This window comes from Agelaius phoeniceus, chromosome 19 (genome assembly GCF_051311805.1).
Source record: "Agelaius phoeniceus isolate bAgePho1 chromosome 19, bAgePho1.hap1, whole genome shotgun sequence".
Classification (NCBI taxonomy): Eukaryota; Metazoa; Chordata; class Aves; order Passeriformes; family Icteridae; genus Agelaius; species Agelaius phoeniceus.
The window spans coordinates 10,135,573-10,161,203 of record NC_135283.1 but is presented as its reverse complement, the minus strand read 5'-3'; the positions used below and the strand labels follow the sequence as shown (position 1 = coordinate 10,161,203).

Genomic DNA, 25,631 nt, shown 5'->3' with positions numbered 1-25,631 from the left:
TTTACTCCTTGCCACCATCTGTATCAACCTGTTGTTTCTTGGGATACAGTCAGAGCACAGCTTGGGACAGGGACTGGCTCTTGCTCAGAGGGTTTAATCTGGTTTATATCTAAATCCTGAGTTTCCAGGGCTGAAGTTCTCCAGGGTCACTGCAAAACTGCCAATGAACAGGCCAGAGTGAGCCAAGGTGTACTGCAGTAAGGAAACAAGGCTTGGACAACCCCAAGCTATATTGCTAAAAACTTCATGATAACACAAGCCTAGAGCTGAGGATCCCTCTGGAATTTGCATTCATACCTGATTGCACTGATGCAATTTTAAAACAAACAGCTTGTTCCATAAACCTTTCATGTTATTTGTGCAGATTCCCTCCCAGCTGCTGCCAGAGGGCATCCCCAGAAGTCTGTACCTTTGGAGGTGACTGCTGCTGCTTGCTGGGGTTGGCTGAGTGCTGGTGCCGCAGCGCGCGGGGGATGAACTCGGGGGCCAGGGGGTTCAACACGTAGGTTTTCTTCAACTCCAGAGCTTCCAGCTGAGCCTTGATCTGCTCAAACGTGATGCCATGAAGACTTTCATTCTCGTGGCACAGGGCAATGAACCTCTCCCAGAATTTCCTATGGAAATGATTTTTACAGACAGTGAGGAAAGCTGGGTGGCTGTTACTAAAATGCAAACAGATTGAACGTAACCGTGGGACACTTTTATTGTTTGTGTGTGCTGATTTTACACTCCAGTCCATCCCCCCTGAGCCTGCTCCCTGCAGCTGAGCCCCAGAGCACAGTGCAGAGCTCCCCAGGCACTCCAAATCACACACACAGCTCTGTCCATGGGCAGCAGTCACAGCCCTGGCTGGGTACCACGTTTGGTATTAATGCCATGGACAGCTCCAACTCAGAACGTTTTCCTAGAAAACCAAAAACAGCCAACTCCATGCTTAAAATTCTGGAATGTATGATTTAAGGCATTTACTGAAGCTCAAATAGTGACAGGAATTACACAGATTCTCAGTCCCAGAAGATGTCAAGAACATTCTCTGAATTTAGGCAGATCCTTCAGTGTAACAAATACCAAAGCTAACAAAAAACAAATACAAAGGGTTTTCAGATATGCCCTCAAAACCACTCTTGTGAAACACTTCAGAAGCATGTGAAAATTAATATTTTGGGGAGCTTCTAGAGATTCTTTGAGATCCTCTAGTGGAAAACAAACAAAAGCATGAACTTTAGTGCGTGTCAGATTTTTCTGTACATACAGAAGTATTTTTGAGCTAGGAAAACAACCATCAGATGATGCATAACTTGTCTATGAAAATTCTGTTTCCAACTTTTTGGAGGATGAAGGGGTTTTTCAAACCATGTAATAAAAGAACATTCCTCCCTGTCTTCTGTTTCTCATGATATATCTTTCTACTGCTATATAAAAGAAAAGTCTTTTTCTTGTTAACATCCATAGCAGGGTCTACACAAAATTTTACACTTATGATTTTTTTTTAACCTCAAAGGAACTTTTTGGGTGAAGTTACTGAAGCTTAAAAGTTATTTAATAAGGTCTGAAGATGTCACTTTAAAAAAAACCCAACAAACCTGACTGAGCTGTCTCTTTCAAAAATATCAAGGGTAAAGGTGTGCTTGACTGTAACTCCTGCTTGTTCACCCTTCAGTAATAGGTCTGGCCTATCAGCAAGCTCTGTTCTTTCCCCAAAACCTGCAAAATGAGGGATTGCAGCAGACTAATTGTACCAGCAGTGTCACATTTTGCTGAGTAGCTGACTTTGTGAGAAAGAACAAATGTCTGTCTTGCAAGAATGCTGGGATGCTAGTGATGTTTTTAAGAATTCAGAATTGTTTTCCCTAAAAGCCCATTTCTGTTGTGATTTCATAGAGGCAAGAAATGCTCTTTTAAAATTCAGGCTGCAGGTTGGCCCTTTTTCTGCATTTTGCTCTAAGGCAAATAGATCTTGCAAGGTTTTAAATGAGAATTAAAACCCAAAATTCAATGCATCACCGGGATGCTTTAATGATGGAATTCCCTCTGATTAATCAATTCAGTCACCAAACCTACTGCCAAGTAGCCCAAATCCACTGAGACCCATCCACTTTTGCTGAGAATGCTGAGGATGCCCCAAGCAGTCTCTCTACACATGGAACACTTGTTCTGGGGTGTAAGAACAGAGAATAAAACCCCGCTGCCTCTGAGTGTGCTCGGGAGTTTAAAGGGGGTGTCTGCCAAAACAGCTCTGTCTAGTCCAGCTGGAGCACACAGGAATGTAATGATTACCCTGGGCATACTTCACAAAGCTCTCTACAACTATCATTACAGTCTTGACTCATTTTGACAGGTATTAGAATATTTATAAAATTCAAGTACACTCTAAACTTTTTTGAGGTCTGGTTTTCCTAACGAAATGTCACTTCTTTCAGACTTCTCTACTCCTGTTGGACTAAAAAAGAACCATCTTCCCAGCAGCCTCCCTGAGCCCCTCCAGCACTATTTTCAAAGAGTGAATGTTCAATTATTCAGTGAAACAAGACAATGGTGTATTAAAGGGAAAGCTCGAGATACATCTTAATAAAGTTCCAGTGCTCCTTGTTTCTTAATTATCTTTCAGTTTTATAATTTGGAGCAGCTCTACATCTATAAACAGCTGCTGGTCTTCAAAATGCAAACCAAATCCTTAACTGCCAGCACTGTAATTTATTTACCATGCTGACAGCCTATATTTTTATTTTATTAAGTTTTTGCACACCCTATTTCAAATACTTTGAAGGAGCACTTGGGAGGCACAGAGGCCCTTCTCATCAGCTCATTACATAAACCACCCCTTGCCTAAAAAACTCAACCAGGTAAGGGAAAAGTGAATTAAACCCACAATTATTTCTCTGTCAGTAAGATGTTAGAAGCCATTTAAAGCAGATCACTGCATTCTTGTAGAGACATCCCTGACATGGCCCCAGCAGGGAAGTGGTGAAATTCAGGTTATATTTCACAAATACAGTAAACAAAGGTTTGAATTCCATTTGGCTTTTTCAACTGTAATCTTTGAAAATCACATCCCTTTTCAGCACAGCAGCAGAAGCATTGCTCAGGAAAGTAGAACACAACATAGATATAACAACTAACATGTATTTTTAGCTTTATTTTAATAATGTAGTCAGTGCACTGTTTCCTCTCTTGGAGAATAAGCTGCAGGGTTTATCTCTGATCATCTCAAAATTTCAGCTCCTCCATCGAAAAAAACCCTTTGAAGAACAAGAAGTTGGAACCTTTAACATATCATTAAGTGTTTACATATCTCAGCATTTTTCACATTTCTTCATTTAGGTCTATAAAATGTAAATCTACTCAAATCTTAACGAGTTTGTTCCTAGTGTCATGAAGACCTATCAAAACATAAATAATGTTTTTCAAGTCTTCTACCATCCTATGACTGCCACAATATTCAAATCACAATTTTAAACTCCAAATTATGCATTACCTTTATTTGTATATAAAATTGTAATGGGTATACAAAAACCCCTATTAGAAAGTAAAATCAAGCATGTTCAATTGTTAAGTGAAAATCTGAGCAATTGTAAATATATGAAAGGACAATTTGTCCATGGCCAGGTGTAGGTATCTCACATTTTTCCCTGTTACACATAATTATGCATTACCTTTATTTGTATATAAAATTGTAATGGGTATACAAAAACCCCTATTAGAAAGTAAAATCAAGCATGTTCAATTGTTACGTGAAAATCTGAGCAATTGTAAATATATGAAAGGACAATTTGTCCATGGCCAGGTGTAGGTATCTCACATTTTTCCCTGTTACACATGATGACAGCCCTCACTTTCCTAAATCCACCAAATAAACCCATTTTCAGTACCCTTAGCCCTGATTAAGCAAGGAACATAGAGAAAGTACCTGCATCTTCCAATGGAACATAAAGCAATAGGATCTCCAACCACAGCTACTAAGGATTGTGCTCTTGTAATGGCAGTGTTGAGAAGTTTGTAATTAGACAGAAAACCATAATCCAAGTCTTCTGTTGAATCCTCCAGTAACTGCTCTTTCCTTTTAATTGGAGTTTGCTTATGTTTGCATGTGTGCCGTGTTCGTACTGTGCTGAGGAACAAAACTCTGAACTGTTTTCCTAAAATGAAACAAAAAACATCTCTGAGATAATTGTTGCTATTTCTGCTCCTGCCATGGCCAGACCACTGCCCTTGCCAGCCAGATTTCACACCTAGATGTTCTGAACTCATAGCTACCCTTCACATGAAGAGCTTTATGCAAGAATAATAAGATTTAAAAATTTTAAAAGATGCACTATAAATAGCATATTCCATTACAAGAATATTTCCTCTTTAAAAAACTTACTTTTCCACCTTGATATTAATCACTCCTGAACTTTCTGAAATGGTAATTATCTTTACAGCATTGCCTATGAGTCAATAACAAATCTTGAATTTATTTATTCTACCTTAAAAATAAATTCTGGACATTCTTGATTCATATTTTTAAATTTCTCAAATGCATTAATATCCACCATGAAAAAACAGAGCAAACCACTCACTGTCACTCAGTTACTTTATCATCTGCCTTTGTTTATTACTGACTAGAAGTGCAACCTAGCAACAGGCTATGCCTACACAAAATCCTTGTTATCAATGTGATTTCAGGAAGAAACACCTAAATTTTTAGACTCCTTGCAGTTTATTCCACAGATGGAAAAGAAATCAGTAAAGATTCCACAGATGGAAAAGATAATCAGTAAAACATTTTGAGGCTAAAGCTCTGTTCCATTTGTATTTGGAACTCTAAAACCTATCAGTTTGTTATAAACATTAAAATTCTGTTAAAATCCTATTGGTTTCCACAATTTTCACTCAACTTATTTTTTAAGCGAGGCTGAACTTAATTCTGAGAAAAGATAAAGATATCTTTTTGAGAAAAGATAAGTCTCACATCCACTGAGATAAATGAGATCAATCTCAAATCTCACACCCATCGAGCTGATGGTCAGTGCTGGAGCAACACCTGCACCACAGCTCTCCTTTTGCTCCCGTGGCTTTAGGGCAATTTTAGCAAGCTCCAGGGTAATTTTATGAAGTTATGACAGCAGCAGGCCCATTTCCCCTCGGCCAGCCCAGTGCTCACCCTGCACGTTGAGCACCCTCTCCACGCTGACGTCGGACAGGCGCTTCTTGCGCAGCTCGGCGCGGATGCGGAACACCTGGTCAGCGTACGGGGTCACCACCCCGATGCTGCCATCGTCCAGCTTGCCCCAGGCCACTGGCCACTTCCTCCTCAGCTCCTCCACACGCTCCACCACTTCAAACACCTGGGGGAAAAGGCAGCATTCTGAACAGTTGTGTCCCACTGAGCAGCGCTCTTTGATATGGAAAGGGAATTTGAGCTTTAAGGCTTTGAGACACTGACATGACACAGTGTTGCACAAGCAATGATACTACTGCATCCTACAGGGATGCTCTAAAGTATCCTGGAGTAAAACAATGTATTCACTGTACAGCACCCTTTTTTAGCTTGAATTAAGTTTTCTCAGTTAAAATTACGAACTTCAAAATTACATTATTAATCCTAATTTTAATTTTTAGGTTCTTACAAAAATGTCAAGTGCACTTAGACCTTTCTTGCCATACTTCAGCTTATTTCTGTAAGTAAATGTACTGCCCAAATTGCTGTAATTTAATTTGTATTCTGTATTTGATGTATGTCATTTTATCATGTCTGATAACTCCAGACACAGCATCTGTATAGGAGAGCACAATGACCTCCCATTCCAAAGGATACCATTGGGAGTTTCAGATAATTCATCAACTGCTAGTTCCTCTCTGTGAAATATTATGAAATGTGCTACCTGAGAAGAGTAATGTGTATTAACACCTGAAAACCTCCCCCTGTGAGGAGACAGCCTCCAAGTAACCTCCTGCCAGAGCAGCTCAGGTACTGCACTGCACAAGGCATTTCTGAGGAACCTTACACAAGGTTTGTGACTCCTTTTCTTTTTTGGTTTTTTTTTTTTTTTTTTTTTAATTTACATTCAATAAATATTTCTCCAGCTATTTAAAGCACGATAATTCATGGTGGTGTTTTCCTACAGCATCTCAAATGCAGGCTCAGCCTCTTAAAGAAGAAAAAAAAATCTGTTAATCCTTAAAAAGTCACAAATAGTTCATTTTTGGCAATTTCAGAGGATAGTGAAAATATGGGAGTGTTTTTAAGCAAGTCCTGAATGTTTTTGTGACATCAATCCTTGCATTTAAAAGCCAGCTCTGCTGACAAAAGCTATTAGAATAAACTTTGATATCTATAAAAACCATAGCACAAAAATAAGGATCTATTGTAGGTATTTTGGCAAGATTCTCTGAAAGGATATAGCTTCTAGGTATGTATATAGAATTATTACCACACAGGGAAATTTTAAAATGAAGACCGACAAGGGAAAGTGCATTTCCCAGAATAATTCTTAATATAGGCATCAATGAACCACAAGATGCCCCAATGCAAACATCCATTAAGGGTCAAACAGAAAAAATCTCCCTCATCATCTAATTCCAGTTTTTCCTGCTGGTGTTTAAGGAGCCGTTGTCCTTCATTTCTGCCTGTGGCCATTAATGACTCACAGTTTTCAGACAGTTACTTGGCCACTGAAGATATTTTTAGGTCCTTTACAACTTTGTTTTAAATGGCAAAGCAATCCAAGTAGATTAATGAAAGCAGTCAGGTGTCCAGAAGTCACTGGAGCTTCTTATTTCAGAAGATATTTGAATGCAGCAAAGAATGTTTAACAAGTGCAGCACAACAACAACAAACAGGTTTCAAATTGTGCAGCAGAGGAACCCCACCATGATCAACAAGGGGAAACAGGCAGTTCTGCAGTGTTCATAACAAGCACTACCCAGAAATGCCTCCTAAGCTTATGAAAATCACTGCTATTTCTTTGATTTTCCCTCTCTCCCTAACTGGAGGTGACTGGAAAAAGGCATCTTCCACTATGAAAAGCATTATCAAGGCAGAAGGTGGGAGGTGGGTGCTGCTGCATGTGTTTGTTTTTGTGGGCTTGGCTTGTTTGGTTCTTCTAAACACAAGGGAAGGAATGAGAATGAAAGTAATTTTTGAAGAATACCAATAAATCTACGTGAAACAAACAGATAGAGAATAAATTCTCACCTAAAAGAATCTCATCTGCACATTATCATTTAGACACTGATCCTAAACATATTAAAGGAAATGTGAAATGTTACTCCTGAGGACTCTTATCTGAGTGGGAACATTTCTACAACAGTCAAAGAAATCTAAGTTTTACTTCAAATTGCAGTTACTCTCAGTTGCTAAGATACATCTATCAGAATGTCACATAAATTATCAGGAAAGACAAATCTTCTCTCCTGAAGAATGAGCCTGGGAGAATGAGATGCAGCTTATAATTTGCAGAGAAAAAAAAGAAGGTAAATTAGTGGAAATGTTTACTACAATTGCAATTTTCATTACATCATGTTTAGCAAACTCCATGTTCCACTCTCCTAGTAGAGGACAATTTATGTCTTCCACCCACACTGAGCATAAACCAGTAAATTTGGGGAAGTGGAGCTTTAAAAAAACAATCAACAGTAAAAGCAAAGAAGAGTTACCTCTGCATTATTGTAAAAAGCTGTACTATTTTTTTCTTGCACATCTTCTCCACGTGCTGTGAAGAAAGTCAAAGGGTAGAAATCTTTGTGTGCTGGCTGCTTTCCACTTGCCATCAATTTGCCTTCATAGAAAAGTTCAGATGTGTAACTGTAACAAGGCAAAACAGGGGAAAATGTGGAGTCTACACATGAGCTCACTGATAAAATATGCAAATCTCCCTGATGAAATATGCAACCACAAAATACTTCATAAGGAAAACAGAACCACTGATTACTATTCAGCCTCTTCAAATGATTTCTCTGAACTGATATTTCCCTTCTACAGACACAGCAGAAGGCACTAAAATATGCTTCTCCAACACTTTTTCTACAAAGGCTGTTTTCTCCTCTCATCTAAAGCTCAACAAAGTTATGAACATTCTCACTGATGTTTCACTCAGAAGTTCTGATGGCTGGAAACTGGGCAAAAAGAACACTTGCTGTCTGGCACTGGTTATTCCCCAGGCTGGACAATGAGCTTGCTCATGTCAGTTAAGAGTTATTGAACTTGGAAGATAAATTTACTACAGATTTCGTGGGCACTGAGCACGACGCAGGCCAAGTGCTCAGCTGTCAACCAAGCTTTTCTGCTGTGACTTCTACTCCAGGCTGATCTGTGTTGCTGGAGACCAGAAACACAACCAGAACAGAGTTCCCCTGACTGAAAAAGAAATGAGGCAAGAACTACTTCATGGTGAAAAGCAGGAGGGAAGAAGGCAACCTGAATGGAACGAGATAAAAAGGCAGCAAGGAGAGGCTGCAGAGTGTTGTAAATGTTATTGCACAGCAGAGCTAAATTAATGCACTGGCTTCCAGTAATGAGTGGATTTTGGGATCATCTCACTTTCAATGCTCAGCCTCCAACCTTAATCTTCTTTGGATATCACTCAGAGGCTGCAGGAACCTGAGCAGAGCCTGACATGAAGACAACCAAAGCAGGAGGCTGTGTAGCTGGTGGGTCCATCCAGTTCTTCCAGGATTCCAGCTACTGCAGCTTGAGATGGAAACAGCTGCTCATGCAAAAGCCACAGAAACTTTTCTGCTACCAAAGCACCACCAAAGCACTGCAGCCCACCCTGATCTGAACTGCCTTAGCCTGGACAGCCCTGAAGAACATTGGGCTCCTCTCTGGGTTAGGCTGCAGCAGTCACTCCACAGCAGCCAGGGGGCAAAACTGACCATCTCTTCTGCACATTAACTTTCAGTAATGAGATCTAATTAAACAACAAAACTTTTCTGTATGGGCTGTTTTTTCCAATTACAGCTCCAAAGTCAGGCTGAACTAATGGCTCCTTCTTTCCTCTATTTCTCATGGTGTCTCTGCTTCAGTGAGGTAGAGATGATTAATGAGCCCTTCATCTTCCTACACTTCTGTCCTAAGTGTCATGGTCCCATTTGTCAGGGGAAATTCCACAATACACAAAAAGGAGACTTGAGACATCTCCTAAAGGGACCACCATGAGAGTGCTCAGCTGGTTTCACCTCCCACAGCAACACTTCCCAGTGCAATTGGGCACCCTGGACTTTGAGCAGAGAGCCAACCAGCCCCAGTGGTGTTTCTGCACCCTCATCTCAGCGTTCAACAACGTGGTTCTTTCTTGGAACTCCCTGTCTGAACTCCAGCTGCTGAAGTGAATTTTCATGATCTTTCTGAGGTAAATGACATGGAAGTGATCCATGTCATCCAAAGAAAAGCTGAAATGATCCCTTCCTTTACAGATGTTCTCTCATTTCAAACTCAGAAACTCAAAATATGGGTAAGAAATTAAGCAGCACTCTGCCTATAACTACAAAGTCCATAAAGTGAAGACAGATCAAGCTATGTAAAAAAATATTTTACATTCTCACTTTTGATTCCCCAAAGCACTTAAATATTTCTGCTTTTGCTTTGAACACAGCGATAACCTAATTAGTATGACTGGATACCAACATAATATTCCTCAGTACATATTTGAGCCAGGATTTAAACTTTAGCATTTTTCCCCATGATTGCACTTATTCTTTCCAGCACAGCTCATGGATGAGCTCATTACACTGGCAGCCATTAGTTTATCATAGCATAAAAATGCAAACCCACTGATTAATGTGTCTTGAAAGAAGTAATAAAAGATGTCAACAGTAAAGAAACATGCTCAAAATTTGACCTATTTTTTCCATTCACAGTTGGATATCCATATGTTTCTTACATTGCCCACAGCTTACCATTCCAAGATAATCATCCCCAGTACATCTAAAATTCTGAAATGGTTCAAAGGAGCACAGAGCCTATATAATAAACTGCTGGGTGGTTAAAAAGGGAAAGTTGGCTCTTCTTTGGTTTAGTGTGCAAGCCCAACCTGAATGAGGGCTCTGTCCCACAGCCCTGGCAGCTGCTCTAAGGAGTCCAAACGACCACACAGAATTACTAATTAACTTTGAACCAAGTAAGATTTCATGCCAGAAACACTTCAGCTGTGCTTGGCTCTTTTGTTCACTGGCAGCAGTCAGGAGAAGCAGGTGATAGAGTGAAAAAGTTCACACCTACTTGATGATTGCTTCATGGGAGCGATAGTTCTCACAGAGCAGGATCCTGCACGGGAACTCGGCAGGGTAGTGCTCGTAGAGCCGGTCGAGCAAGGAAACGTGGAGGTTTCTCTCCCTGGCAAATTCACTGTAGACAAAAGGACTGAGCTGTAATAGACACACACACACAAAGAAAATGTAACTAAATGGGTGGACTCGGAATTTCACGCTCCCAACATATGTATTTGCATCAACCCAAAAGTGAAACCTCCCTTTCACTGGACGTTCATCGCTGGAAGACACAGACCATGGTTATTCCAAAGAAATGCTCCTGCCTCCCAGAAAAGTAACAAAAGACCAGCATGGTCTTAAAGGAACAATAAAATACTCAATAACTATGCAAAGAACCCTTCTATTTAAGTTTAACACTCCCAACTGTTAGAATGACATTACACCATTATTCTGACAACCACTTCTACAATTCAGTTATTACCACAAATAGTACAAATCAGAAAACAAAGAAATTTTAGTACCATTTAAAAACTTAAATAGAAATGTTGTTGAAAAAAACAAAAACCCAGTGACCTATTTACTGTTACACTAAACTCCTACTGGGCTTGTTTAACAATAAAACCAACATCTACTACAGCAGGAAAAATAGAACCAAAGAAGATGAAAATTAGATTGTTAAAATACAATTTCCAAGTGTAGAAATTAAACCAATCCATTTTGTCATTCTGAATTCATATGATTCAGCTACCTATTAGTTTTTGTAATTTAAATACTGGACACCTGATAGAGGATCTTCTGTAGGACCCTGATCTACAGAGCAGCCTGAGACACACAGGCCCTGGGAGGAATTCATCCACACAGCTGGGCTGATGAGATCAAGCCTGAAGTAAGAATTCTGAGCTCTTGAAAAGCATTTTCAGAGTAGTATTTAAAAAGCACTACCCCACTACTTGGCATTATTAATATCATTGAAATTATCCAGCAGTAATAAATTATAGGTGGCAACACCACTCTGAGTTTGTTACTGTACCAAAGCACACATCCACCCTACTGTTACTGTGAGATGCAAGGAGAATTAAAGGCAAATCTATAAAAACAAATAAATCTGGCCTAAATCAATAAAGCAAGTAAAGCTGACTTTTCCAAGCATGCTTTCTCATGCCTACAGGCTGAAAAATGACAGGCAGAATCAGTGTTTGAGACTCTCCAAACCAAGCAGCTCCCAGGCACTTTGCAGCAACAGAAAAGCACTGGCTAATTTCAGTTTCCTATTTCTCACTTGTTCAAATCTTCACCAGATTAGATGCTTCTAATAAAAACTTAAAAGTTCTCTCAATCCAAATTCTCCATATTCTTGAATTCTTTTGAAAATCAGCAGGGAATAGCAGTCATAAACTTCTGACTGTAATAAATAACCTCATATCTTAAATAACATCCCTGGAATTCTCCTTGGCTTCCCCATCTATTCTATGATTTGGTGCACATAAATGACTTAAATAGATAAATACAAATATTATACATATGCACTCCATACTCAACAATTGCACAGCTCTTACCTGCATATGGTCTCCAGCCAAGACAATTCTTGTGTTTTTATTAGCTAATGCTAGAGGCATAATCGTTTCACACTCCATAGCTTGAGCAGCTTCATCTAACAGAATGTGTGTAAAAAACCCTGTAAAACACAGATATCACAAATAAATGAAACTTGAAATTTGATAAAATGAATATTGAAAACAAGAACTTGAACTTAACATTCTGTATTCTGATAGTAACCAAAACTAGAATTTAAAAAAAGTATGGCTTACACAAATTAATTTCTAGCAGCTACTGAAAACCACACAATTTTCACACCCATCAAAGGACCAACAGTGGTCACCTGGTGGCCAGTGACATCAGCAGGAGCCCCCAGGTCTGCCTCTTTCTGTGATACACACGAAATTAAACACATGTTTTATCTGAACCCTCCTTACCCCAAGAGGAAATATCTCTTGGCAGACCATCCCTCAAAAAGTTTCTCAAATCTGAAAGTTATTTTGCCACCATGAGACTTGAAGAGCGTTGGACAGTGACAAGGAATTCCTCATGTACTCGAGTCCTAGTAATTATTTTGTATACTAAATTTCCCATTAAAATTGCACACATACCTGAGCACTTTGCTGGTTATGGGCTTAAAGGAATGTTGGGGGAGGAAAAAAGGAACAGAAGTTGAAGGAAAATTTAAATTCAATCTTGTGATAATATTGGACCAAAAGTTTGGTGGGAATCTATGCACTGGAGAAATGTGCTTGAAAAGAAACTTGGCCACTGTAGACTTGTACTTTATGAAATCTAAACTCAGGATAGGTACAGAAGTGGTTTTATACATTGATGTCTGTGATATATTAAGGTTTAAAACAAAGCATTAGAGGACTTGGTGCACCATCCAATTCAGATTACATACATAAAAATGCAGCAATTTTCTTTGGAAAATATGAATTTCATACAGCTGCACAGACATTGCTATGGCATGACTGTACACAGCCTGCTGCCAAACAAAGCAGCTATTTCTATCTAAAGATCCAAAAATATTTACCATAAATTCCATATTAGTTTTCTCTGTTGCAACAAATGCTTAAATGTAGCCATAAAAAACTAATCCTAACAACTCATGTAAAGAAATTCCATATTCTCCAAAAAGCAGATGGATTTAATTTGGAGATGAGGAAAATAATAAACCCTAAGCAGCCTCTGCCCCAAAAAATCAGTCTAATATCTTTCAGTTTAGAAAACAACCCTAAATGTATCATGTTAACAAAGACAGGGTTTGTATGTGTGGGAGTTGCTTGCAAAGCTAAACAATTCACAAAACAAGGGGAAAAAGCTCTCTGTTATTTATGCTTACATGCTCCACTGAGTAATGACCTTAATGAGCATAATATTCAAAGTCAGAATCTCAAACAGAATTTTCCCTCTTGGATGTCAGAAATACCAAATCATAGATAGTACTGCTTCTTTATTTAATTTTTTTTAAGAAGGGAAAAAAAAAAAAACAAGCAAAAGGTTAATTAGAATGCCAGCAGTTTACAGCTTTGTAATAAACATTTATTCATAAAAAAACAAACAAGCATTTTAAGATTATCATTGTTTACTTTATTTTTTAACAGTTCCAAGAAATTGGGTAGGGAACCAACAGTGGCAAGAGGGAGATATTTCTTAAGCATGGACTCTTCCTGTCTGGAAATTATCTTACCTGGTTCAAGATCCAGCTGACACAGATACTGTGATGTGTTTAAAGTAACAACTACTACTCGTTGCTTAAGAATGTCTTCTTTCTGTGGCATCTGAAAGGTGGAATGTGTGCTTGAAATCAAACAGTACTGATGCACAACTGGGTGAACAGTCTTTACCCAGCGATTTCGGAAATATACCCTAGGAAAGAAAAAGGGGTTTATTTTCCATCAGCTTTGAACACTGCCTAATATTTCAAATATTTCAAACAAATATTCTGTTTTCTGAAAAAGAGGTATCATCTTCAAGAAGCAAAATGGCACAACTATGCAGAATTACATGCTAAAATGTTTTGGATTCACTTTCTATAATTGCAGTGCAGTTTTACATATATGAACAGTTAGCAGGTTTTATATGAACAGTTAGCAGGTTTAATTTCACATATAGACATCTGTAAATTCTTCAAATATTTATGTCCTGTGATCCTCACATCAACGCCTATTTAATTTTAAACTTACAATAAACTCATTTTTAATAAATATTTGCTGACCTGAAATGGAACTATAGCACTATAGCCCAGAGTATGGAATGACAGTGGTCTGCCCATCTTAGCCACTGCAGCTGATATATAAAATACATTCAAATGCTGCTGTTCCTCCCACCCATCCCATGTGTTGTCTGAATTCTACAAACCAAACATGAGGTGGATTCTTCTTTATATCATACAGGGCCATAACTGTGATACTCTGGATAAAAGAAGGGGAAAACAGTGCCAGAAGATTGGCTGGAGTCTAAAATATAAGGACATTGACTGGATTTCAGACACCCTTCCATGACACATCAGGTCATTTGAACCACCATCCCATGGCATCAGTGCTGAATTTTTCTCAGGAAGGGATGACCTGTTACAGCCAGTTTGGCTACATGGAAGAGAAACACAGAAGACACAAAGGCTGTGCCCCAGAACACAGGGTACAGGTAACTCCACAGAGTGAACACATCCTGCAAGGAGCTGGATAAAGGTGCCTTGTGACACCTCCATCAGGTGTTCCTCACCACCATAATCTCTATCAAGAACTATAAATCTGAAGTAGAACCTTTAAACTACAATTATTGTACAGAAATTAAAGCCTAAATTTAATTTCCAAAGATGAAATTAATTAAAATAATTTCAGTTCTAAATATAGGATTTAATGCTGTTCAGTTTATCTATTCATTATTTTATTTCTCCTGCACCCATAGTTCAAATCCCAAATCATTAATAAAGTGTTTGGAAATGTGTAATTATGCAGCTAATTGCAGAGCATGATTGCACTGGCTGGACTCTGGATATCACATGTCCACCCACGTCTGAAAATTACAGCTGAGCTCCATGTGATGTGAGAGAAACGAGTACCAGCACTAGAATAGATCTGGTTTGTGAAGATACATTGCCCATTTTGGACAAAATGAAACTCAAAGGCACCTCAGTACCCTGAAGGACTTTTGATTTGACAACACAACCAAGGCAAATCCGCACTGGAGACCAAAGGTAACTCCAGGTAAATCTGGGTTCAGAGCAGGAACAACCCCCACACCCCTGAGTCATTCTCAGAACAAGAGGCTTCTAATGTTACCCCTCATATTTATTTCTTCTCAGCTATCAAAGGGATGAGCTTTATTTGATAAACTGTTATTGCACCAAGTCATGGCCTAACAGCTACAACAAGGGAGCAAGATAACCCCTGCTCCACTTATCCCAGCTGTTTTATCCTCAGCTTTTGTGCTTCACTTTCCCAACCTTAACTGAGGTTATACTTACCCATCATCTCACAGGAGTACTGTGAGCATTACTGAGTTTATTGGGAGTTTATGTTTGTAAAGCACTTTGAGATTCTTGGATGAAAGGTGCTATTGAAATGCAAAATATTATGGTTATTAGACATTATTATACCATGCACTGTCTTTTATTACAAAAATTCAACTGTGGGTGACTCACAGATTGGCTGACAGCATTTCAAACTGCATTGCTGCTTACCCATTAATTTCTTTTATTTTGATGTGAGATCAAATAGGTATCCCAGAGCTATTATTCACCACTGGCATAAAAACACCTGACAGATGTGACTACTTCGAAAATGTCATGAGAGAAGTTAAGATTCACTGAACAAGGACTTTCTCTCTCAGGTGCAACTTGGGCTAATAAAATCACCCATAATTTCATTATTAGGTGAGGTTTTTTTCTCAAAGTTGGAAGAACCAATTACAAAAATGGGGTTTACCAGCTTAACACAAATCATAACATTTCACCCTGCAACATGGCCTTAACTCCTGATTAACAAAAGACTAAACTTCAAAAATGTTTAGTCTTAACCCTGCATGAGCAGAGTCAGGGAGCTACTAATCAAAACACTCATTAGTACCCACAACACATTTTATTATTATTTGGGAAAAGGCTGCATCCACTTTGTACCAATTTGTTCTTTGCACAGAACCCAAACCCAACCACAGCTTACAAGAGAGATTTATTCCCATCATGTGCCTCATATCAAGGCTTTAATTCTGGAGAAATGAAAACCTTGCAGGGTAAGGTCTACCCAAACCACAGGCAGTGAAATTACTGGCACATACATGGAGCATTGCCTCAAAATGGAAATCCCAGATTATAGATAGGGACTCAATCTTCTGCAAAGGCACTGAATATATCCACTGTATTTAATGCTTGGTTAACATGCAAGGAATCTGCATTTCCTTTGGAAATTTATTTTCTAAGTGTGGCATCTGGGTATCTACAACAGAAGCCTCAATTTCTGTGCATCTCCAGACAATGGGCAATGCAAGGAGCTGGCAGCTGACCTGCCTGTGCTTCCAGCACCTTCCCTGCCATGGCAGCACAAAAGAAATTTTCCCCAACTATTTCAACTAAGTGTTAGTCAAATCAAGTAGTTCCAGGCTGGGATTGCTTCTAAGCCACTTAAAATACACTTCTAAAATGTAATAAAGGGGGAGTCTGGAGTCAGAACCTCTGAGGAAGGCTGAAAAGTTTAATTTGCACTCCTGTCCTACGACAGTGACTTCTTCTGGTGACTCCTTACAACAATGAGGAATAAACTTCAGTTTTCAAAATTTCTTTTCCCTGTTCTGAACTTGACTCCTCTCAGTCCAGAACAGAAAGGCCAGGACTCTGCACTCCAATAAACCTTGCTGGGATACATCCCACCTCCTCAGCTTTGGTGCTGGCACTTCTCACCTGAAATCCCTCAAGTAAAAAGAGCACAAAAACTCAGAGGGAAAGCAATCTAGCAGGGTAATTTCATGTCTCTGTTAAGAGACCACTAAAAAATATAAATCTAACAAGTCCCAAGAAGCCTAAAGGAAACTTTAAAAGCACCTGTGATTTCCCTCTTCCATTTCTTTAGATCCATCTCCAGAGAGAGGCTCATTCTCACAAACAAACATTTCCTTGAGATGCAGAAAATGTGAAAAACCTGTCCTACAACTTGAAAGTTCTCATTTTTTAATCCCTTTTTCCTTTTAGATGGAAGCTAGAGTTTCAACAAAAAAGTCATTGGCAGAAGAGTAATTTATTTTCCAAACTAACGTTTGGTAAGATGAATTAATTCCATTTTCAGTACAAGAACTCATTTGGAAAAGGGGGCAATGGAATTTTAAAACCTGCTGGGGGTTCTTGGTCTGGGTTGCTGTTACTTTCTTTTCTAATTCAACTCTGGCTCCTATGGATTATTTTTTATAACCTGGATAATTCTTAGCTAGCAGCCACATACTAAAGGTACCTGGTTCCAGGATATATGCAGAATTTACACATGAATGTTATGCTCAAAGTAGTAAAAAAATGAACTGAAGGGGTTTCAGTGAGATATTTTTAACAGAACTAACTTATTTTTTGACACTGCTGAACTGAAGATATTAGTTTTATTTATTCCTAAGCAAGACCATGCTTAGGAATAAATAAAAATACTCAATATACAGATAAAGGCTGAATCAACCTCTTTCCTTTTCCCTTAGTATTCCAGTGTATGGAAACAACTGAATCTGAAATATGCAAGCAAAATAACAGTGAATTCATATTATAATAATACCTCAACCACTGCCCAGCAGAATACATTGGAATTGCTGCTATCTGCTTGCTGGAGTCTTTAGGAGAGGGTGATAATCTGAATTCTCCTGCCTCAGCAGCCACCTCCAGAAGGTTCCAGCAGCTGATGGAGACAGGCATATCCAGGGAGTGAAAGAAAATACAAATCAGGAGCCAATTACTCCCTCTTACAGCTCTGACTCACCATCTAAAGGTGCCTGGCTGCTCCTGCACACTAAAAATCAGGTGGCTTACCATCAAACAGAAGCCCTTAACCCAGGCTCTCTCCTCCCATCCCAGCTGTAGCTTGGGTTTGGTTTCATTCCTTCAGAAACATTTCTGCATTCATTTATGTGAGTATATGAAATTGTTTCAGTGTCAAGCTTCTCCAGTAAAAGGCAGATTTTGGACTGTGCCCCTAACACAGTTGACTCATCTAATCAAACCCAGGGGTACAGGTTTTTTTCTGGGTAATAATTTGTTTATGGGCATCAGGACTATGAGAATTTGGCCTTCAGGCTTTGCTGGTATTTCATTTAGGTGCAGAATTTAGATTTAACATAAATTCTCACTGTTCTCTCTGTATTTTCCAAAGGGCATAGGAAGCTATTTTATTAAGAGATAATACAAATTTATAACTTGATATTTAAACAAAAAGCTCCACAAACTCTACTTTTCAAACTTTTATGTCACATCACTGACAGGATAATTTATTTAATGTACATCTTACCCACGGAAAGATCTACATGGTTTTCAGTACAAAATGTTAAATAATTTAGCTTTCCTTCTTTAAAAACAACATAAATATTATAAAATATTGTGTTGCTCCCCACTAAGCCAACTCATCACTTGTAGAGCAAATAAGGGATAAAATCTACAGCAGTGTTCAGTTATTTAGAAACACAATGAACTCTGCAAGCAGCACATCTACCTTGAATAATTCACTGCTTCCACTCCACTTGATGTTTCCTTTTAAATGCTGCAGAGGCTCAGATCCCCCTGTTTAATCTAACAGTAATGATTTTAATTTGAAAATACACCTTTACAACAGTCAATAAGGGAGGTACATCCAGAAATAATTTTGAACTGGGAGTCTCACACACCTCCAGTTCAGATTCAGAAAAATTGACCTTTAACTCCTGCCAGAGCAGGTTAATGCACTTTGTGCTCAAACAACATTATCTGTCAGATTTTTTATTTGAACCATACATACTTGTGGATCCATTAACATATATACACAACTCCAGAGGTGCCTCCATTTTCTTGAACTTCAATTTTTAATAGAGGTGTCCTGACTATTTGAACAGCATCACACTATAGCAGCACTTTCTGTTTATAATAAGTACTACAACAATGAAATTTGAATTCAAACATTCAGCGACTTTTAAGTTACATTCTGTGATTCTCTTAGCAAATATCCAAATAAATTTTAACCAAAAGAAAAATACCACTTTTTATGTTTTTCATAATTCTGAGACTGGACTACACAGTTGAAAACAAGGCAGCAACGACGTGGCAACAATAAAACTGTATTTAACTCCTTGCACTGTTAAAAAACACTGTTAAATCACACTTCAATATTCCAAAAGGGTCTATTACACACATTTTTTCCCTTCAGAAAATTAAGACTCCATGAAGTTTTTCATCCCAAGGTGCTTTACAAATCACCTTAAGACAATCTGTGTTAAAACACAACCAGATCAAAGACATCTTTTAAAATCCAACACTGCCTTCCTTCCCTTGGCCAGACCCTCAGTGTCTGTAAAATGTCACATGGCAACCAAAGCCAACAGACCTAAGAGAATTTACACCTGTTGCAAATGCAGCCTTTTCACATAACTTCATTGGCTTTACTGCCATTGCATAAAATATACGTCCAGGATAGCTTTTAATAGCTAGCAAGTAAACACAGAGTCCTTTTCTTAGTAATATTATAAACTCACCCACTGGCATTTAGAAATGATGCCCATAATTTAAAATACATATATACCAAGTTAGCAGTAGAAAGTATACATTGTGATTACTGGGCAAAACGTTCCCAGGAGCAGATTTATGCCCATAAATAAATCCTCCTTAACTATTTCCATGCAAGCTTGCCCTCCTTGCTCTTGAGATTCTGCTTCTTTTTGTTTTTTCCTAAACCAATTTCCCCAACACACATTACGTAAGTACATTTCAATATATAAATAATCACACTGATTTATCAGAAGAGGCCAAACTACTTTCACACATTTCTCCTATGACATCAAAATGTTTCTCCAAGAAGTCAGGTGGGGAGCCCATTTCCAAATTAGCCTTGTAATTGTGAGTCAAATTTTTCAAAAATTAAAACACAACTAAAATCCATTTTATTTTATCGTAATAGCTTTTAGAGGAGTGTATCAAAAGTTTGCTTCTAGGAAAGACACATTTATCAACAGAATAATAAAAGCTTAAAAAAGGATGTCTTTATTTTTATTTAACAAATGACCAAAAATTATGTTACAATATTTCATATTCCTTTTAGGCTGTTTTTAAATGCACTGCTGGTAAGGCCAATATGCTTTTATTTTTTATTTTTAGAAGTTCTTTAACCTTTTTTTATAGACACCTTTTCTTAAGAATAGTATTTCACAGATATATAATAAGCCTTAAAAAAATACCTGAGAGGTCTTGCCTGGGGATTGCCTGCTTCTACATATGGATGTAAATAATCCTTTATGTAGAGATCAGCAGCACTATTAGAATGGGTGCAAATGAGAATCCTGCTGGAATAAATGGATGCAAATAAAAAAGCAATGAAGAAACAGAAAACAATTCAAAGCAGTAGAATACAAAAAAAAGGAAACAGTGGCCATCTTCCTGCACATTCCTCTTCATGGACCTACTGTACTTCCCATGATTCAGCCCTCAGCTCAAACCCTTCAGTTATCAAACAGGTTTTCAATAATCATTTTTTAATTATTAATCTAGACTTGATTTTAAAGCCCAGCTTTTGTTATCTACCATGCTGCAAAACTTCCCATGCTGAGCAAATCACAGCTATTCTACATAACTTCCACTTTAATTAGTTTTGTTCTAAATGGCAAACACAGGCCAAGATTATAAAATTACTTTATCATCCCAAACAATGAAGGATTGCTTGGGTTTGTTGGTTTCTAAGCCGGGTGGAAATTCTGTATTTCTACCTTTGACTTGAATTTTAGCCAAAAAAACCCCATCTTGTGTGCTCAGTGCCCCCTCTCACCTGGTGTCCTGCTGCTGGAGGATGTGCTTGACTGCCTGAGCCAGAGTGAAGGTTTTTCCTGTCCCATAGGGACCGATGATAAGAACAGGAGGCAGCTGGATGGAGAGGGGGGTGGTGATAGCCAGAACAGCCTCTTTCTGCTTCGCGTTCAGCCGAGGGTCCAACTGCTCATCCCATTGCCTGTGCAAAGAGCCACCGAGGTTACAAACAGCTCCCAGCATCCACTGCCAGGCAGGAATTCAACCAGGGATGATTTCAAAAGCGTTAAAGAAATGGAAGAGCTTTTACAGAGCTGCTGTGTGGATTGTGGCGCTGAGGCACGTGAAACAAATCAACAGATCTAGCAAAACGATCACATGCTGTAATCAGAAAAATTTGCTATTTGCAATAAATCAGTTGTGGAGTGGGGCTTCAACCTATTCTCAATTTACATCATCCCACCTAACAACAGTTAACCTGCAGAGCACACATTTTAGAAGAAGGACACTGCCCCATTCCCTGGTAACAAAAGCAGGTAAACCTACAATGATTTTTCTACTGTTATCATGCAAATAATAGTTCCATTAGTTATGTTTTTTCCCTGCAGCATTTACACTGTTAACTCTAAAAGTAACCAGTTACACAACCCCAGGGCTTGACAGAAGTTATCTAAAATCAAATTTAAAAACTACTGGCTACCAATCAACGACAGACTTCTCTTCACTTTTTTTTTTTAAGATCATCAGAGCACATACCTCTAATGGGAAAGCAGTCTATAAAAAGGATTTTTGTTGTAAGCAGCCAGTGATGCCAGCACTGGGAGGAAGATGCTTTCAGAAAATTCCAATGAGCATAAGAAGTTAAAGATTTCTAGACAGAGTTTTTAATATTCCCACAGACAGATTTAAAAGCAGACATGCATAGTAAAAAACACCTGTCACTGCTGCACATATGGCCATACTTTAGTAATGTGATCTGCTTTGGTTACAAGCACCACACTTCTTACAGACTGGGAAAGTTTCTGCTCAGAAGTAGTTAGCAACAGGGAGCAAGATCAAGAGGGAATTGACTGAATTTTAACTTTAAAGATGCCTATGAACAACAAGCTGGCAAGAGACTAAGAAACAGGAAAGGAACAGGGACATAAAACAGACATAGAGGAAAAACAGGAAAGGCAGTTTGGAGTCAGCTTGATTCTTAAAGAAGGACAAATCAAGCCACCAGATGGAACTGATTTAAACTGAACTATAATCATTACATATTTTATTTATGTATACAAAAAATATAAAACATTATACCAACATGCAACTATATGTACAGAGAAGACAGAAGTTCTATCCTACTTGACTTGTCTACTTTTTATTGAAATCACTGCTTACTTCCAAACTATTCTTAAACACTATTTCCTTGTAAGATTCACTCAGAAGCTAATTAAGTCAGTGAACAGATTGTCACTGACCCCCATCAGCTTTGTAATGTAACTCTGAACAGAACCTATTCCCTTCTTCCTCTCAGTGCTGTCAAAGCTCTGATGCACACAGTGATCATCCCACCCAGAACACTGATCCCACCCTTGTACTGGATCTGTTCTTACAGTTCCAGAGACAAACTACAAATTTTTCAGTGTTTTTTGTCATCCAATACTCACTGTCTCAGTGATCACTGTCCTTTCAATGTCTGGGCTATCTCCTGACTTCTCCTGCATCACAATCCCACTCCTGATTCTCACCTCCAAGACCCCACAGGGCTCCTCCCAGGCTGTGCAGACCATCAGTTCCACATTCCTCTCATTTCCCTGCTCTCCCAGCACAGAAAGCTCTTGCCTCTTTGACCAAGAGCAAGAATACTGACCATACTCCCTGAGCCACACAGCCTCACATTTCTCCTCCCTAAGCTTCCTCTTCCAGACAAACTATTTCCACTGCATCAGCCTTAAGTTTCTTTAGGAGTGTTTATATAACACAGGGGTTTATCATTTCATAAAGGAAACTGTGAGATGTGTATAGAAAGAGTCTCTGGGCTGCTTCTTTAGGAGCCATTGCCACACCTTCCACAACCACACCCTGTGGGATATGTCCAGATGTGGGCTCAACAAGGACTGATGGATCAGCCCTTGGAACCAGGACACTGGGGACACTCCTGGAACTGGCACTGCCACTCCTATAAAGTATAATCTTTTCAGAGGAGGATGGCAGCACAGAAATGAACAGCAGCAGGTTTGTCCTCTGCACCCACAGTACAACTGTGATGCCTCCAAAGCCAGGGAAAACCCCTCAGTGTGCTCTGGCCCTGGCAGGATCATTCCTCTTGTTTTATTCAGCACAGTTTCCCTCCCTCCTCAGAACCCCTGAGCACTAATGAGGAGCACAGCTTGTTTCCTGTTCAGGACAGGTTTCAGCCATCTGCTCTGAGAAATTCAGAGCTGCATCCCCACCCAACCTTTGATTTCAAAGTGTTTGTGTACCTGTTGGGACTCCAGGGTATGGTGGGAGTCATGCTGACATCTGGAAACAAAATGCTGTTGTCCTTAATCCTGTCCAAGGCATAATGCATTTCACAGAGGGGTAACCGGTTCAACTGGAACTGAAGCTCAACCTGCACAGCAAACCAAGAAACAGAGAGGTGAATAAAAAGGATTCATTCCAAAAATGCTCATTAGACTTTGCTGTTCATGATACATTTTTATCTTCCTGCACACCACTGGCTCTCAGAAGAAAACAGCAAACAGCATTTAATCCAAAGATCTGTGATAAAATTAACTTGTTTTTTTTTGTTGTTATTTAGAATCAAAGATAAATACAACACTTTCTCTAATTTAATTTTGTTGTTTGACTTTTAAGATTAGATTCCACTGTACTTTCAGAAAAAATTAAAGGGAAAGCATTCTTGGGGTTTTTTTTTAAATATAAAAAATAGTCCTGAAAAATATTATTGTCCTAAAACATTGTTTTTACAAATGTAAGCTTTCATCTCTTATTGTAAGAACAACCTCAAGAAAATGTCAGGCCAGAAATTTTACGTATCAACAGATGATATAAATCAGCAAAGATAAACTCCAAATATTATTTCTAGTCAAACACTCTGGAATAGCATAACTTGTCATCTTTGTTCAATTATTAGGACTCTCCAAAAGTTAATTTCTAACAATTAGCTGCTTACCAATACATTCTTGGTTTTGTTCTCTCAATTACAGGTGTTTCAATGCTAGTAAATAAAAGATACTGCCAACATAAATTCTGGTGCAAAGCCAGAAACATCACACAGAGCACTTAACATTCCTGATTCAATTCAGAATGGAACAATGGATACTGAAAGTAGGTGACACATACACACACACACTGAAAGGGTAAAGAGAAAAATACATTCTAAATTTGAACAAGGGATAAAAGCAGCTCCTGGGGAAATTATTCATAAAAACAGTTCGCTCAGATTATCATTTACACAGATTTAAATTTGCAGTAATTAATCTCTCCAGAAACAAATGAATCTGATCACAGTATTATGCTGAAGAACTCCACGTTCACAACAGAAGCCTTTAGACAAAATTTGACACAGATCTGCACTAATAAAAACCTGCATAAAACCACCAAAAGCTGCTGAAGAACTCCATGAGACTAACACACATTTTTAGGTTTATTTCCAAAGCACTGCTGTCACTATATAGTTATGTAATTACTGTGCTACAAATCTAATAAGCATTTTTGATTAAATAGGAGTAAATAAGTCTCTTTCTGAGATTTACAATGAGTGTGAACACGTTACCAACAGCAGCCAAATCACTGCAGCCTGTCTGGAAAAGCACCCCTGATTTACCTGGAAATATCAATTATTTAACAATTTCTATGGGCATCTGTAGTGAGAGATTCCACAACCACCTGCCAGAAGCTGGTTCTGTCCTGGCAAGCAGGAGATGAGAAGAGACCCAGAGCAAAGATGAGCTGCACCTGGTCCATCAGCAGCATCCCAGCTGAAGGTGCAGCCCCTGGGTGAGCCCAGAGGAAAGCCATGGAGGTGGCAGTCATTGCAAATGTCCCCCCATGCCCACAGCAACAACCTGGCCCCAGATCTACTCATTTTCTCCTCTAGCACTCACTGATCTGATGTTAGCCCATTCTTACTCAATCACACTTGAATCTCATGGTAATTAGTGCTACCAACCAGAAAGGTCAACAAACACAAAGCAATACTAGAATATATTGTTACAATTATCTTTTTTGACAACTTTTATATAAAAATCTTAAGAATCCTTGACAGTTAAAAAGGAAGGACAGAAAGAAGGAAAAGAAAAGTGATCACTTCTCTTTCAAAGCCATATAAACACCTCTCAGGAGCCTTCTCCTACAGAGCAGAATTTCCCATACAGAGGAATAATTTATCCATCTAGATTTAACTACTTGTTGTACCTGCACTCCTTTATCTGCCTACAAAGCCCCTTTCTCACCACAGGGATCACTCTGGTGTACCAGTAATGTTTACTACTTGCAGATCATCTCCTTCAAAAGGCTTTGTAAATTAGCATTTTCTTTTTCCTACTCTTATTTCAGTATTACAGCATTCATATCATTATGTAGCATGTAAAATCAACACTAGCTTTGCTGTAAATAAACAATGTTTGCTTGTATCCCTGCAGAGTGTAGCCATTAACTTTCCATCTCTGGCAGATATAGAGACATTAAATATTCATCTTGACTACCACATTTTACAGCAAGATGTACAACCATAAGTCTGAAGACAAGGGCAGCAACAAATCTGACAGCGTTAAGCGTGGAGCTCACAGAGGTGTTTGGAGCTGCCAGGAAAACTTTTTTTCAATAGGACACATGAAAATTCAAGAATTCTTTTTCCACCCTGTGCAATTAGTGCCAGCCAGCCCCATTCTGCACAGCAGGGCTGGCACTTCTCAGCAGGGACAGCACAGCTCATCCTGCCCATGGGCACCTGGAGCTGCTC

The 25,631-nt window shown here is 38.8% G+C and overlaps 1 protein-coding gene across 5 annotated transcripts in view; it reads right to left on the bottom strand.

Annotated features, from left to right (window-relative positions):
• Positions 1–25,631, bottom strand: part of HELZ (helicase with zinc finger) — an 86,447-nt gene that overhangs the window by 17,910 nt on the left and 42,906 nt on the right. For 4 of the 5 annotated variants that reach the window (XM_054644887.2, XM_054644889.2, XM_077188438.1 and 1 more), the window contains 10 exons: positions 23,146–23,276; positions 20,703–20,882; positions 20,119–20,223; positions 13,424–13,602; positions 11,748–11,866; positions 10,202–10,347; positions 7,639–7,786; positions 5,144–5,327; positions 3,908–4,136; positions 410–614 (listed from right to left, as the gene is read on the bottom strand). In XM_054644887.2, coding sequence (XP_054500862.1) covers positions 410–614; positions 3,908–4,136; positions 5,144–5,327; positions 7,639–7,786; positions 10,202–10,347; positions 11,748–11,866; positions 13,424–13,602; positions 20,119–20,223; positions 20,703–20,882; positions 23,146–23,276 — 1,626 coding nt within the window. The remainder of the gene's footprint in view (positions 1–409; positions 615–3,907; positions 4,137–5,143; positions 5,328–7,638; positions 7,787–10,201; positions 10,348–11,747; positions 11,867–13,423; positions 13,603–20,118; positions 20,224–20,702; positions 20,883–23,145; positions 23,277–25,631) is intronic. The other variant, XM_077188436.1, reaches the window with a different exon arrangement.